The 17,997-nt window shown below is 31.5% G+C and overlaps 1 protein-coding gene across 1 annotated transcript; it reads right to left on the reverse strand.

Moving 5' to 3' along the window:
• On the reverse strand, positions 4,787–9,483 carry LOC108663224 (aspartic proteinase nepenthesin-1-like). The gene is made up of 5 exons (XM_018126807.1): positions 9,169–9,483; positions 7,072–7,149; positions 6,100–6,134; positions 5,345–5,920; positions 4,787–5,210 (listed from the first exon to the last, which is right to left on the reverse strand). The coding sequence occupies exons 1-5, from the start codon at positions 9,481–9,483 to the stop codon at positions 4,787–4,789; spliced, it is 1,428 nt and encodes a 475-aa protein (XP_017982296.1).

Below are 17,997 nucleotides of genomic sequence, written 5' to 3' on the forward strand. Positions count from 1 at the left end.
AGAATATTCTGATCATTCATATTTTTGAAATTTAAAAATTGCCTAGTAATGTTTTTTAAATAGTTGTTGTTAAAGAGTAGTCAATCAAAAAGTTTTGTGTTCTTGTAATAAAGTCGTTAGGAGATAAAAAATGGAAAGTTAGTTAATATAAAATGAGAAATAGTACAAGTTAATAAAGAAAACATGGTACATATAAACAAAAGTTGACATGTTAGTTATGACATATCTTCCTAGTGTCCTTACTAACAAAAGGTGACATGTTAGCTGTGACATATCTTCCTAGTCTAGTTTACCAACTTCCCAAACCGGTTAATTGTTGTTAGATAATTTTAGGCCCTTATACTTAACAACAAAACACCAAGTGCCAACATCATCCCAGCCAGTACATGCCCACCACATTTACTTACACATATACAAAAGAGAAACAAAACAGATAACCACAGAGCGCAGCCAGGCGCGAGAATAGGTCTGAGGGGCCGAAACGGCCACAAAAGAGGAAACCAAATTCTACGAGACCTGCAAAAAGAGCCTAAACCTTACCAGCTGATTTTCAACAAAAAGAATATACCAAAGAACACCTTTAAATTTACAGTAGGTGATGCAGATGCACATCAGCTGCCATTCTAACAACAACTGTACAACCTATGTATATACAAATTAAATGGATTGAAGCTCTTTAGTGCCGTGTTCTTCATTCTTCTGCACCTTCTCGCTGATGATCAATGGTCTTCACTTTTTCTTTATCATATTTCTTATACTCCCCTCAAGATGAGTGTGTATATTTAAAGCACTCGTTTTGTTAAGCAATTTGGTAAACATATCAGCAATTTCTAGATCAATTTTAGCCTACCTTGTTATAATGATTGCAGTTGATGCTCTCTCTAATGAAGTGACAATCCATCTCATTATGCTTTACCCTTTCATGGAAAGTGGAGTTTGTACTAAGGGTGAGCATTATTTGTTTAAAACGGTTAATTTGTTTAAGAAATAGTATTAACCGATTTAACCGACCTTTTTAAAAAAATTAAACAAACTAGACCAACTTTAGTCGCTTAAATCGGTTAACCAATTAAACCGATTTTTTTTTACTTTTTTCTGTTTTTTTTAAACTTATTTAATAATATATTAATAACGTACTTTATGTTACCACATATTACATTATTACATATGATTTTACTAATATACTAATATAGTATTTTGTTAATATATAATTTTTGATTAATTAGTATATTGTTATTGGCTAATTAGTATATTAATAAGTATACTATATAATATATGTAGTATATTGTTATATATTATAATATAATAACATTAACTTATTAAGTCATTAATATATCTATATATAATATATTAATAAGTTATTTGATTTAATTACTAATATAAGTTATACTATTGTATAATAATAATATTAGTCTAAGTTTTTTTTTTGACATTTGAATATTATTAGTATATTACTATAGTATAAGGTACTTTAATAATATAAGTAATATTACTATAGTATACTAATATTAATAATTTAATTAAACTTACTCTATTAATATAAATAATACTATATTATTATAATTTATTAATAACTTATAAAAAGTAAGTTACTGTATTTGATAGCCTACTACTTGAACTGTTATGATGATGGAAATTGGTTAATGGAATTCTCTATCTTTTGCATATAAAAAAAAATTGTTTTTCTTTTTAATTATGAAGAAGAGGGATTCAACTATGACTCTTTTAAAAAGAGAGAGATATATATACATCCAACATTGAGTCAAATACTTAACTTTTAATAGATAATTAATTTCAATTTTACAAAATATATATGTTAAATTAAATTATTTAATTAATTAAGAAAAAAAGGATAACAATCTACTAACAAGGTAAACTATAATTTCCATTGGTATTTGGCTTAGTTAAGATGATAAGATTGAGACGGGAATTGGATAGAGTTCTTAAATTTGAATAATAAAATTTTCTTTTATACAAAGAAAAAAAATATAATTGACATTTATGTTCTAAATATTTATGTCAAGTCCATAAGAATAATTCATTTTTGGTTGGGAATAATTACACCTCTTGATTAATTAAGAGAAAAATACAAGCAACAAAAAAACTATAATTTCCAGTGGTTTCCCGGCCATCGATGTCAAGTCCATCTATACTTGTACCTAAATAAGAATTTAACTTCTGTTGAAACTCCAAACTATATATATTTGATGAAGTTTGATGGTCACATTAGCCCTTATTTTTGTATCGTGTCATGGCTTCCAAGCGTTTCCGTTATTTTGTCATCTTCCAGTGTTTCCTCTATGCCATTATCTTCCTACTTATTCATCGTCCTCAAACTTCACCTAATGAAACTAATACCTCGCAGCATGTCTCGACTGAAAGCGATGGTTTGAGCTGGGACCAGCTTTACTCCAATTTCAAACCAAGACCAGATAGCCATAAAGTAGTTATACAAGTTGATAAGATCACAAAAACTCTATGGTGCACGGGTTTCAAACTCATGGCAGTGATTTTTGACAAAAATCTTCCTTCTCTCGTACCTTAGGTAAATTTAAATTTAAGTTTTGAAACCTGAAAAGATGATATCTTCAAAAAAAAAAAAAATAACAACACGATTACTCTATATAAAGACAGCAAAATCACTATATTTGCTCCTTTGGATGACGCTATCTCATTCAAGCAACGGGAATGAACATATTATCAATATCAAATTGTAGCTATGAAGTCGATAACGGAGATTTCTTAACTGCTTAATGCTGCCATTCTTTAATCACTATCCGCACACGCTAATGGCAAATTATGTCGATGAGATCCCTTCGATTAACTATGTTGAAATCGCTCACTAGAATATCTACAATGATGGTAGTGTGATTGTTCACGAGTCAAGAAAAGCTTTAAGCCTATAATAGCTATGGAAATGAAGTTCACTTGCTCGTTATGTAAGACATCATTTTTCTTAAAATTGAGGGTAAATTGTTTTAATATTGTTGTTGTTTTTTATATGAAAATAGGTGATATTTGAACTTGATTGTTTTCACTTTTCCTTTTTTTTAAAAAATTGTTTTCACTTTTTGGTATGAAAAACATATGATATATGCAATAGTTGCATCAATAGTATTTTTTTAAAAAAAATTCACTTAAATGGTACTTAATTATTAGATTATGGAAGGTTTTTTTTTTTGTTGTTTTTGTTATTTACCTTTTTATCATCTCTTATGATTGACCTTCCTGATATGGATTTTAGGTGATTTTTCAGCTCTATAAACATGCGTTATAATAATAATAATAATAATAATAATGTATATTTATAGAGGAAGTAAAATGTAACTTCTTGTAATTAAGTACTATGTTTAACAATTTTTTAAAAAGTAAAAACCAAACAAGAGTAGATAATTAAGTATTAGAGGCAATAGAATCAAAAGTTACTAGTCATGTCTTGGCAAGTATAAGTATTAGATATGAGATAACTATGTTACTAGTGTTGGGAACGTACTTTGAAAGTTTTTGGAGCAGAAAATATTCAAATGGCTTGTACAAAACAATGGGAAATTGTAAGTACTAAGTAGCATTATCTCTTCAAAATAGAGCGTGTTGTGTGATACCCAACATCCCACATCTGATGTGCATGTGATTATTAAAACTTATATAATAATCAAGACCCACCACTACTAGCAACTTGAGTTTAAGCTTTTGAGGGTCATGTGGTTTAAGCTCAAAAAACTGTTGAGCCAGTAGTTGGACTTGGGTAGTTACAAATAGTATCAGAGCTTGTATCAGTCCGATGTGAGCTTTCACATTGCTCTGGTGAGATCTTGGTCCCGTGGATGTGATGTGTGGCCTTGATGAGAACATCAAGGATTTGAGTGGGTGAGATTGTAATACTCAACATCCCACATCTGATGTGAATGTGACCCAAAAAAAGTTTAAGTTCAAGTGGTTGGACTTGGGTCGTTACATGTTGTGTGCCTAAACTATAAACATTTGGGACTTGTTGATTGGGTCGGGTGGTACTGCTGTATTACTTTGGTGTATATGCTAAGCTGAGAGTTTTAACTCCATATGCTCTACATATAACAGCATAAAGGCTTCAAAACTTAGTTTTATGTAAGGAGAGGTTGTCAATGAAATCTAGCCTACTCCTTTTTTATGATTTGGTATAAGTTTTGTTTAAAAAAGTTTAATAATTTTGTCACCTATATGTCAATGCCTATTTAATGACATGAAACATGAGCTGTACATATTTGTATCCTTTGCTTTTAATGTTTTCTTGAAATTCCTTCATACTCCTATATCTTTCTTCTTATACATATACTATACTATACTATACTATATTTTTGCTGATTTAGCTAAACAAGTTTTCTTATTCTCTCTTCTGGTTTCTAGGCAAATAGAAATTTATAACTCTGCATATGGAAGTACCTGGCGTGGAAGAAATGAAACAATCAACAAGAAGGGAATTAATTAATTACAATGGAGAAGATGCACTGATATATTATAATTTTTCAATATATAAAGGAAAATGATTGTCATTAATAATTAGCTCTTGGTTGAAGTTAGTTTCTTTTTTCTTTCATTTTTTAATTTAGAATAGTTGAAGTTAGTTCTATGAGTTAATTTATTCAATCTCAAAAAACAAAAATTATTAATTTAAATTAATAAAAAGGCAAGCAACGGGCAAATGCACTTCATCAGTCATCTAGGAGTTCACAATCTATTCTTTGGAAAGACAATTTCTTTCCATTAATGTTGTAAGCTACATTGTAATTTTGTTGTGCCATCAAACCGATTAAAGAGTAGTTGCCCTTACTTTGTTGCACAGCAAGGCAAATTCATTAGGCTTCATTTGAATAAACAAACTCTGCGTATCTAGCACCAATTCAGCTCCTCCAACAAATTGAAATGTCACTGTTGGAAATCCAATGAGGTCTTGATTTATTTTTCCCTTGTAGCACACATCATCAATTTGTGTCAACCAGGGATTTAGAAGACTTTGGACTTGCTTGACAACTGCATCATACCCTTCTTTTATTAGCCAAGTAGAAACCGTACCGGAGTCAATAATCACTCCAACGTTCTCCTTTGTCCTTCTGAATATATAAGGATTTATTGGAAGCCTTTGCTCTCCGACACTAATGCCTTCAAGAAGAACATGATAGTGGCCATCGATTACTTCCAAAGTTGTTGAATCTCCTTCGACCCCATCTCCATCCCTAGAACCAATTTGTTATGAATATAGTTAGGGTCTGAAACGTTGCTGATACAATATGAGAACTTAGCAAGTCGAGTTGCCAATGATGTGTGTTGGAAGCCAAGTCCAAATACTCCGCTCATGAGCTTATTAAACCGTTGGAGGTCTCCATTATTGGAACTGCACCCAAATATCACATCATGCAGGGCAGCCAAACCATCATCTGATGTTCTAAAACTAATTTGCTCTTTGGCAAGGGTTCCTATTGAATCGACAAAGTTAAGATATTGCTGGTGATACTGACATGGGTCGGACGAGGTGCATGAGGCAGTAGGAGGTTGTAAATAGATACAATACACAGAAGTGCATGGCAATATCGTATATGTGGAGGAGCTTCTTGAATCATATATTGGACTATACTGTTTAAAGCATCGACGGCAAGGTTGACATTGAACCCATAAGAGGCTGCTTCCAGTGTCCATTATTGCTAGTTGAGGAATAGGTGGTTGGCCTATAGAGAAATTTACTAAAAAAAGGAAACCGCTTGGATGAATGTCAGGTTGAATATCAACGGTGGGCAAAGTTCTTCTAATCTGCATGGTGTGTTCTAAGCGGGCGGTGAAGTCTTCTCTCTTATCGTAATAAGGAGAATGAATGGAATCTCGGTGGATGAGATTAATGACCAACCTTGTTGGATCAGATGATGTTGCCAAAATAATTGGATTGCTTAAGCTAAAGGTAAAAAAGAAGATTTTTAAGGTAAAAAGGAAGAGAGATTGGATTTGTTCCATTGCTGTGTAGTCTAAGGCGTTCTTAGGACTCAATATGATATTTGAGTTGAGTTGAATTGGTATTGTTATAGTCATCTTATATAGGCATAGGCAGGCAAAGTTGCCTAGGATTTAATGAACATTGAATACTCAAACAACTGAAGATCATGAGCAACCTAAAAACAATAATAATAATTATAAGCATGGACAAGCAAAGCTGCCTAGGATTTAATGAACCTTGAATAGTCAAACAACTAAAAGATTATGAGCTACCTAAAAACAATAACAATAATTGTAAGCAAAGTTGCAGGATTTAATGAACATTGAATACTGAAACAAAAGAGAATGTCATTGGGAAAATGTTCGACTAGTTGTTTTGATCTAGGTTAGATCGTTTATTATGTATATTATTTAATGAGTAAAGTTTTCTCTAAATGTTTTAGTTTAGTTAGCTTTTGTAAAGCTTTACACTGATCTATTATTATATGTATATAAAATAAAATTATTGAAATATTTAAGTTATATGAGCCATTCATTTATCAATTAAATCATTCTAATTTATAATGAAAATTGATTTAACATTGCCTGTCAACCAAAATGGGCATTATAATCTGACTTTTTTCATGTAACAATTATTTTAGCTCAACAGAAAATTTATTTACTAATTAACAAAATATTCTGATCATTCATATTTTTGAAATTTAAAAATTGCCTAGTAATGTTTTCTAAATAGTTGTTGTTAAAGAGTAGCCAATCAAAAAGTTTTGTGTTCTTGCAATGAAGTAGTTAGGAGATAAAAAATGGAAAGTTAGTTAATATAAAATGAGAAATAGTACAAGTTAATAAAGAAAACATGGTACATTTAAACAAAAGTTGACATGTTAGTTATGACATACCTTCCTAGTGTCCATACAAACAAAATTTGACATGTACATGTTCGCTGTGACATATCTTCCTAGTCTAGTACACCAACTTCCCAAACCGGTTAATTGTTGTTAGATGATCTTAGGCCTTTATGCTTAACAACAAAACACAAGTGCCAACATCATCCCAGCCTGTGCATGCCCACCACATTTACTTACACATATACAAAAGAGAAACAAAATAGATAACCACAGAGGGCAGCCAGGCGCGAGCATAGGTCTGAGGGGCCAAAACGGCCACAAGAGAGGAAACCAAATTATACGAGACCTGCAAAAAGAAACCTAAACGTTATCAGCTGATTTTCAACAAAAAGAAAATACCAAAGAACACAATTAAATTTAGAGTAAGTGATGCATATGCACATCAGCTGCCACACTAACAACAACTGTACAACCTATGTATATACAAATTAAAGGGATTGAAGCTATTTAGTGCCGTGTTCTTCATTGTTCCGCATCTTCTAGCTGATAATCAATGCCTTCACTTTTTCTTTATCATATTTCTCATACTCCCCTCAAGATGAGTGTGTATATTTAAAGCACTCATCTTGTTAAGCAAGCTTTGAAAAGGTGTTAGTTGCAATGCTTTGGTAAACATACCAGCAATATGTAGATCAATTTTAACCTACCTTGATAAAATGATTGCGGTTGATACTTTCTCTCTAATGAAATGACAACTCATCTCCTTGTGCTTTATCCTTTCATACAAAGTGGAGCTTTTATTAGGAGTGGGCGTTCAATTAAAACGATTAATTTGTTCAAGAAATGACATTAACTGACTTAATCGACTTTTAAAAAAAAATTAATTGAACCAAACCAATATAAGAACTTTAACCGATTTTAAATTAACCGACTTTAGTTGGTTAAATCAGTCAACCGATTTAACTGAATTTTTTAACTTTTTTTGTTTTTAATTTATTTAATAATATATTAATAATATACTTTATGTTACCACATATTACATTATTACATATAATTTTACTAATATACTAATATAGTATATTGTTAATACAAAATTTTGGACTAATTAGTATATTAATAAGTATGCCATGTAATAGATGTAGTATATTGTTATATATTATAATATAATAACATTAACTCATTAAGTCATTAATATATCTATATATAATATATTAATAAGTTATTATATTTAATTACTAATATAAGTTATATTACTATATAATACTAATATTAATATAAATTACTTTAATAATATAAGTTATATTACTATAGTATACTAATATTACCAATTTAATATAAGTAATGCTATATTACTATAGTTTATTAACAACTTATAACAAGTAGGTTACTATATATAGTCTATATTCTATAGCATATGGACTATTTATTGTTTTTAATAAATATGTTATATAGAGTATAATATACTAATAACTTAATATAAAAATAAGATAACAAGTTACATTAATATATTAATAACTTAAATTTAGAGTATAGTTTTTATTATATTTTACATTATGTTTAATTTTAAATAACTTTTTGTAGGATTATATTTATATCAATAACATTAATGTTTAAATAAACTGTATTTTAATTTTTATTCTTTGATGCTTGATGATTAATTTTAACCCTTAATTCATATATATGTATAGAAAAATTATGTGAGTGCATGCATGAAATAAAAGCTCTTAAAATATACTAATTTCAAAATTGTTTAATTCGGTTAATCAAATTCAAAAAATTTTAACCAAACCGAACTGATTTAATTGACTTAAATGGACTTTTTAATCAATTTAACCGAATTAACCAAATTAACTAAACTGAATCAACCGAATTTGTCGGTTAATTTAGTTTTGATTTAATTTTGCTTACCCTTAGTTTTTACAGATAAGAGTAGATTGGTTGTCATAGTAAAATCCAACACTTTCATCATGATTAACACTAAAGTCTTTCAACATATATAGTAGCCACATTATTTCATAACGGGCAGTGGTCATTGCATTATATTTAGCTTTTGTCGAGCTCCTTGCCACTATTGATTTTTTCTTGGACCTCTAGCTAAATAGAGATTGATCAAGAAATATGCTAAATCCAATAACAAATTTTCTACTGTCAGGGTATCCTGCCCAATCATTATTAACATATGCTTTTAAACATAATTTTGATTGAGAATGAAATAATATTCCTTGACTAGGGGCTCTTTCCAAGTATCTTAAAACTCTGTATGCAGCCATTAAGTGTGTATGTCCAAGTCTATCCATGTATTATGACAACACTCGAACTGCATATGCTATGTCTGGTCTAGTGTTAAATAGATTCACTTACCAACCAATTGTTTGTATTTAATGGCATTGGATAGAACATCAACATCAATAGCTTGTGACAATTTGTGATTGTAGTCACTTGGAGTGGAAATAGGTTTTAAGCCTAATAAACAATAATCTTCAAGCATATCCAGTGTGTATTTTATTTGAGAGATACAAATCCCTTCTTTCAACTTTGCTATTTCAAGTCCAATGAAGTATTTTGGACTTCCAAGATCTTTCAATTTGAGTTTGGAGCTCAAATAGTTCTTCACATCAGCTGTAGCTTTCATTGAGGAGCTCCTGATCACAATATCATCTACATAAACTAATAGAGCCATTAAATCATTATCATTAATAATTTTGATAAACAATGAGGAAACTAATTTGGATTGTATAAAACTAAAATTCAATAAGGATTCCATAAATTTATTGTTCCATTGCCTTGATGCTTGTTTGAGATTATATATTGATTTGTGGAGCCTACAAATAAGCTTGGAACCATGTGGGTACTTATTCTTAACATGATACCCTTATGGAATGTCCATAGTTACTATTTCTTTCAAATCATCATGCAAGAAAGCATTGTTGATGTCAAGCTAGGACAAATGCCAACCCTTCATTGCTATTAAAGTTAAAATATTCTTATTGTGGTTTACTTAACCACTGGACTAAATGTCTCTTGATAATAAAAACCTTTTTTTTTATTATAGCCTTTATGTCAAGCCCAGCTCTATAATATACTTGCCATGTCATTCATTTACTTGATAGCATGTTTGCATCTAAGTATGCAGATGCCTCGAAGAATCGTTAAAAATCGGTATCGTACCTAGTGGTACAATTAAGTCGATTAAAACCTCGAACGAGTTTAAATAGAGATTTTAAGATATATTTGAGATTTATTGAACCTTAGAATGTCTTAATATGGTGATTTGGAGTTCAATTGAGAATTTTTACAACGTAAGGGTAAAATGGTCATTTTGCCACCCGAGGGCTAAATTGGAATGTTGGATGAGAGTTTTGACCAAGTTTGACTATTTGGAGCATAATTTGAAATTGTGGAGTGAAAAATTTCAATTTTGACATTTTTGAGTATAAGGGCAAAACGGTCATTTCACGTGTCCATGAGGACGTAATTGAAATTTTACACCACCATGACACTTGTCAAGCCCATGAATTTCACCTATTATCACATTATACTTTGGATAATTATGGGATTATATGTGGTGGTGAGAAAATGCTTAATTGTTAAGTTTTAACCATGGACCAATCACCTGGTGACACATGTCAAGTTTTAATATTTTTATAATTGCCTTTATAAATTCAACACAAACTCTCTCATNTGACACATGTACTAAGTTTTAATATTTTTATAATTGCCTTTATAAATTCAACACAAACTCTCTCATTTCATTCTTCATGGCCAGCCAAAGCAAAGAACAAAGGGAAAAGAATAAGAACAAACCCTAGAGAGGAAAATTCAAGAGAAAATTGTTGAATTTTAAGGAACCTAGCAATCAAAGGTAAGATTTTTTAATTTTAGCTTAAGATCTATCTTACCCAAGCTTTCTTTTTCATTTTCTATGGATGAAACACAGGTTTCCATGAGGGAATACATGCTGGCCGAACATTGGGAGAGAGGTTTTGATGATGAATTTTGCTAGATTTCATGATATCTTAGTGTTTTTAGTTGTTTGATGATGTTTGGCATGAAAAACTAGCAAGAAAATCACGTGCCCTTCAAAAACCCTCTTTGGCCGAATTTATTAGGTGACATGTTGATGATGGATTTTGTTGTGTTTCATGTTATTTAGCTTGTAATTGATGATTTATGGTATCGAATATCGAAATCGAAATAAGTTTCGGTTACGGTGAATTAAGTCACAATTAAGCTCATTGAAGTACTTTGGTGTATTTGGAATATTGGAAGTGTAATGAAGATATTTGGAGTTGAATTGGATGTTTTGGCTAATTAAACAGGGCATAGTGCGAGTTAGGTAGAATGCCAATTCAATCCGATCATAATTGAACCCACGTAGAACATCGTCTTTAAGTGATTATTCGAACAATTCTCATTCAATTTCATGCATTCATATAGAGCCTGAAATATTTTTATAACAGTTTGGCACAAATATATTGAATTACGTGTCGTGTATTATGTATAGGTGGTGAGCCCTCTGATAAGGGTAAAGACATCATACCCGAGGACCAAGAATAGGAGTACTCTAAACTTCCGCCATTGTGAGTAATCAAATGTTCATTTTAACTATTTAAAGTAGTTTATATTCGTTTTTATGATTTTAAAGAAAAATGAGTTTAAATTGTAAATTATTATGTTTTAAAATTGAAGTGTTGATTAAACAAAATGAGATTTATAACTTGTTTTGAAATTGAATACTGGTTTTGGAAATTGAGTAAGTGAAGACTGTATACTCGTGTTATACATATGTTTTGACATATGGTTTGAATTGATAGCTTATGACAATGTGATGGCAAGCATGGCTAGATTTGTGTTTGTGTGGAATATATGAACTGTTTTGCTTGGCCTTGATAGGCTGGTAATATTATATTAGCCATGTCATGCTATCAAAAATTTTATTGAATTGGTGGGTTATTTGATTAGCTTACTGTAGTGGGTGGGTTTCCGTGGACCAGCCTATGAGAGGGGCACGATAAACCCTAGTTATATTTTACCTTAGTATGAGAGGTGCGGAGGGTATCTCTTAAGGTAAAGTTAGAGTTCACCTCACGCCGAACCACCACGTGAGGGTGAAACTCAGCCAACGTCAAGGAACGACTGTGCTTTTAAATGTAAAAGAATAAGTATTATACTCATATGTTATTCTAATAGCCTTGGCGGACTCGGTTGGATGCCCCGACGCAAGGTGTCATCGAGTGCAAGTTTTGGCACGAGCCAAGTTTTTACGAGAATCATAAGCCTTGTTGATTTTGATGAAATGAAATTGATTTATATGGGTGTAAATGAGATTTGATGTTATGAATCATATTATATTGAGATGTTTTAAATTGTCTCAATTTACTCAGCTTTAGATGTTATAAATGAAATTTTCTTACTCACTGGGTTTATAAAAACTCACCCCTCTTTTTTACTCATTTTAGGCTCAAGATAGTCTGTATACAGTCGATTTTGTCGAGGGTTGCTTTTGGATTTGCATCTTTAAAAATCGTAGGTCTACAGTCTTGTATGTTTTCGGTTATTTTTGGGGCCCATATGTCATTGTAAAATATTTTGTATACCTGGCTGCGTATGCCATTGTATGTAAGAATTTATTTTGCTTTTGCGCTACAAAAATTATTTACGCAGAGTTCTATAAATATTATTTTAAAAGAAAATAAAATATTTTATTTAATTTGAATAGCTATAATTTCACTTTAAATTGATGAATTAGACAACGAAACTTATTTTTAGACATGAAATATATGCTTATTACTTGTATATCATATTTTTACCAGGGTTCAAAAATTTTGGGTAAAATGATCAAAATACCCATGTGTAGTAGAAATTACTTTTTGATTTTTTTTTATTTAAAATTAGTTTATATTTCTTTAAAACATGGTATTTAATAACTGTTGCTCACAAGGGAGAAGTAAAACTGATGCGAAAGCCTTGTGAGGTTTCGGTTGGCATTTCGGGTAATGAATGTCAATTGAGACATCGCGGCGGTTGTCATGGGGTGGATGAGAATTTCGGGTCGTGACAATTAAAGTGGTATCAGAGCCTTTAGTTTTTAAAGTTATTTTAAAAACTACAGTGTCAGTGTGGCCCTAAGTTAGGTTAGATTGAGTTGAATGTATGCATCTGCATATAGAAATTGAAGTGGTCTAAACTAGTTTTGGTTCTTTTTATAAACCATTATGCCTCCTCAACGTGGACCCCTACCTCTTGCTAGATCAGTTAGGAGGGGGAGAGGCCATTCTCGGTATAGTCAGCCAGATCCTGTAGAGGAGGAAATTGTAGTTCATAAGTGGTATCATTGTCCTGATTTGAGATGCCACCTGGGACACCAGCTGCTGTTGGAAAAATCTTTAAACAAAATGATCCTAATGAAAGATTAATGTAATGACATATCCCTTCGATTAAGAATGGAGGAAAGTGGAACTGGACTAATAGGCCTGTAGTAATTTAATTATTTGGAGTTATAATTTGAGCCCATGATTGTTAATGGGAAGAAAATTAGATGACTATGGATTGCATTTGAGGTCAATATAAAGAAGCACGTGTGATAATAGTAATAAGGGGCATGCTTTGACTGAAACGACTAGTGATGGTTATAATTCACTTGAAGTTTACAAATCTAAGCATGGAGAAAGGTATAAACCAATACTTATGTGCATCGAGGTAAGTGCATTATGTTAATTGAGCTTGTTATACCCATATATAAATGGTGTGGGGCTTCAGAAATATTTTATGTGTATAGTAGCTTAGACGGAGCTGGTTTTGATTTCAATCAAGTGACTGTGAGATTCCAAGAATTGATTTGACCTATTGTGGGATTATACTTATAAGTACATGAATTAGCTTAAGGGTAAAAATCTATGATTATTATGATTAATGTGTGATCGTGAAGTAAAAGGTTAGTAAGCAAATATGTTATAAGGATGAGCTTGAATTTTGTTATGCTTAGCATGAAACCAAAGGATTAAAGCACTAGTTATGGATTTAGTAGTTTGAAATTAAATGACATGAAAATGACAAATTTAGTCTAAGTGCCATATGGAGTTCTATATGAAGATCGATATATGAATTACTTTAAAGGTTAATTTAAAAATGTGTTTGATTCAACATGCAACCTATGATGTAAATGATTAGTCTCAATGTGATCTCCTCAGAGTAAGGAAATTAGAAAATGTTGATTTTTGGATAAGCTCTAAGAGGGAGCTTCTGTATCCTAAGTTTAGGACAATTTTGATCTTATGACCACAAAGGCGAAGTGCAATAATTAAGTAAATTATTCACTTTATAGATGTGATTGGTTAAGGATCGATGAGTAAAGTCAAGACCTTAACATTAAGTGGTGTATAAATTGACATTTATGTATTTAAGAGTTATTTAGAGACAATTGCTTAATCAAGTTTGCACTAAATGTTATAATAAAGGTGTATGATGGCTAATGGTGAAATATGCCTAAAGGTTGATCTTGGTATACCACAAAAAGGGTGAAGTAAACATGTCGAAATTGATGTTCTAATAGCACACGTGAGATAGAAAGCTAGTTTTGCGAAATGTGGTTTTCATGATCACAAATATACGAAGGATATAAATATGTAGGCATATGCTTGAAGTTGGACATTTTGTGATTCACATGCAGCTTGTGGAAGGAGATATCCCATGAAAGGATTTAGTTTAACTAGTGCTTACATGATTATAAGTTTGGCAAAAGATTGAAAATGCCTGAGCATTTATGTGGCAGGCATTGTGATAGGCTAAAAACCATATATACAAATAAGATCGATAAGATGAATGATGGGAGAAAAATGGATGTTGTTATGATGAGCATAAGAAGCTTAAGGATGATCAATGTAAATACATTAAGTTAATTGGTATGGTCCGAATTATGAACAGGGACACCTTAGGAGATTTTAAAATAATGTCCAATAGGGTCAATGAGCTCAAATGTTATTGAGCATATATTGAATTGTTAAAATTATAAGTGGTTTTGGAAGGTAAGCTTTTGATTGTTTAAATCCTCCACTGAATTCCATCACAGGATGTGTTTAAGTGTTTTGGGAAGTACATTGAAACGCATAAGAGAATATATTAGTTAAATTGCTATAAGAGGTCGAAATGGGATGACCATGAGAGACTCGTGAGTAACCAAGCAATGTATAGGTAAATGTGCAAAGGAGCTATGATTGGTAAATAAGGGTAGAACTTTAATGATGGGATAGTGTTCACGGCTTTAGGCATAAATTGTGAAACGAGCTACCCCCACAAGTTTCAATTTATTTTTGAGAAATTATCAAGGCAAAGTACTCGATAAGGGTACGCAAAGACTGAATTGTGTTACGAATATTTAGAGAACGAGGGTGATATGGTTTGATTAAATGATATTACCCTTGGTGAAGAAATAGAAATAAGCTATGGGAATTGTAGAGATCCACTTAGAAAAAGCTGACGATTTAAGATTTGACTATTCCCCACAAAATGATGAGCATGATCTGATTAAATGTGGGAGGAGATGATTTTAAACTAAAATTGGCGGTTATTTCAATATTACAAGTAATTCATTGAACTTGCTATGTCTAAGATTACTTGAAGTTGAAATTTTTAGAAATATACGTAGGAATACGTATGTTGCAAATTGATACAAAAACTCATACAGAGTTATTTTTAATTTGACTCAATGATGATGTTCTATCAGTGGTTATAGCACTAGATACTGATTAAGATAATCTATCAATGATCTTGGCAGTGAACAAGTTGATTATAATGCTGTCAGCTTAAAGGTAAGTGTTTAAACTTCTGGTATGAACTCAAAATCCTATCATACTGCGATCAATTTGGTGTTTTTAATAGAGCCTGAGAGGCTTGACATATAAACTAGCTTAATTGTAAGCTAAACTTTGTTAGGCTATTATGAAGTACGCAATTAGAGAAGTATGCCATGAATTTAGTATCCTAAGGGGCAATGGAAAACAATGTATTAGTTTTGGTATAACTCCAATATATAGTTTCTATATATGAAGCTTTGGGGAAAAATTTATAACTTATGCATGAGAGTTGTGTATTTGAATTTATATAAGAAAGGTTTAAAATCTGCTTGTTTGGCATAAAGCCCATGATTGAGAATGAATAATTATGGATTTAATTTTTAAGGTAATAAGACTAAAAGAAGTTACTTTCAGAAAGGAACTTTAAAGGGGAATTTTGAGCAATTTACTTTTTAAGTGGTTGAGCTATTGATTAAAGGGATTGATGAAGACTATAAAGATATATACAAGGATATCGTTAATTATTGGAATGCCTTGTGGTATAAGCTGAAATTATCTAGTGAGCACTCGATCATGAAAGTATTGGAGTTTTGTTTTTGGGAATAAGGTTACTAATGGTTATTAGATTTGAATCATCCATGATGTTAAATATATCTAAAATAAATAAAGCATGTTTTATCCTTACGTATTATAAAATGCTCAAATGGAAATTGTATAAAAGTATGTAAACTGAAATAGAAATTAGTTGACAAGTTAGACCCATAGTCAATGGTTGAATAAATTCTCGAATGTCAGAAGGTTTGATAAAAGATCAAGGTTATCCGAGAATGATTAAAGATAGCTCAAGATAGGCAGAAAAGTTACTCGGATAGACGGAGAAAAGATTTGGATTTTGAAGTTAATGATAGAGTTTTTCTTAAGGTTTCTCCTTGGAAAGGTAATGATTTGAATACTCTGAGGTATTAAGTCTTATTTGATTATACTATTGTGGTAAATTGTGATATCTAGTTGGATAATGAAAGGTGTGATTCGGTTTGCAAAGCTGAGAAAGCTCAATTCGAAATACATTGGACCTTTTCGTATCATTGAAAGGATTGAGCTAGTGACAATATAGACTAGAATTACCCCCAAAGTTGGATCAGATTCATAATATCTTCCACGTTTCAATGTTGAAGAAGTATGTACCTGATCCCTCCCATATCCTCGAGGCACCTCCGATTGAGTTACAGGAAAATTTGAAGTTCGAGGTGCAACTTGTACGTATTCTAGATTGAAAGGATCGAGTGTTGAGGAATAAGAACATTCCAATGGTTAAGGTGTTGTGGAAGAATGCTCGGATGGAAGAAATGACGTGCGAAGTTAAGCATCAGATGAGAAGCCAATACCCCAATCTTTTCTCCTAGTTCGGTAAGTGAAATTTTGATGTCAAAATTTTATTTTAAGGGGGGTAGTGCTGTCAAGCCCAGCTCTATAATATACTTGCCATGTCATTCATGTACTTGATAGCAAGTCTGCATCTAAGTATGTAGATGCCTCAGAGAATTGTTAAAAATCGGTTTCGTACCTAATGGTACAATTAAGTCGATTAAAACCTTAAACAAGTTTGAATAGAGATTTAAGATTTATTTGAGAGTTATTGAACCTTAGAATGTCTTAATATGGTGATTTGGAGTTCGAAGATTGATTTGGAGTTCAATTGGAAATTTTTATAACGTAAGGGCAAAATGGTCATTTTGCCACTCGAGGGCTAAATTGGAATGTTGGATGAGAGTTTTGACCAAGTTTGACTATTTGGAGCATAATTTGAAATTGTGGAGTGAAAAATTTCAATTTCGATATTTTTCGAGTATAAGGGCAAAACGGTCATTTCGCGTGTCAATGAGGACGTAACTGAAATTTTACACCACCATGACACTTGTCAAGCCCATGAATTTCACCTATTATCACTTTATACTTTGGATAATTATGAGATTATATGTGGTGGTGAGAAAATGCTTAATTGTTAAGTTTTAACCATGGACCAATCACATGGTGACACATGTCAAGTTTCAATATTTTTATAATTGCCTTTATAAATTCAACACAAACTCTCCAATTTCATTCTTCATGGTCAGCCAAAGCAAAGAACAAAGGGAAAAGAATAAGAACAAACCCTAGAGAGGAAAATTCAAGAGAAAATTGTTGAATTTCAAGGAACCAAGCAATCAAAGGTAAGATTTTTTAATTTTAGCTTAAGATCTATCTTACCCATGCTTTTTTTTTCATTTTCTATGGATGAAACACAGGTTTCCATGAGGGAATACATGCTGGCCGAACATTGGGAGAGAGGTTTTGATGATGAATTTTGCTAGATTTCATGATATCTTAATGTTTTTAGTTGTTTGATGATGTTTGGCATGAAA

The sequence above is a fragment of the Theobroma cacao genome, chromosome 9 (genome assembly GCF_000208745.1).
Source record: "Theobroma cacao cultivar B97-61/B2 chromosome 9, Criollo_cocoa_genome_V2, whole genome shotgun sequence".
Classification (NCBI taxonomy): Eukaryota; Viridiplantae; Streptophyta; class Magnoliopsida; order Malvales; family Malvaceae; genus Theobroma; species Theobroma cacao.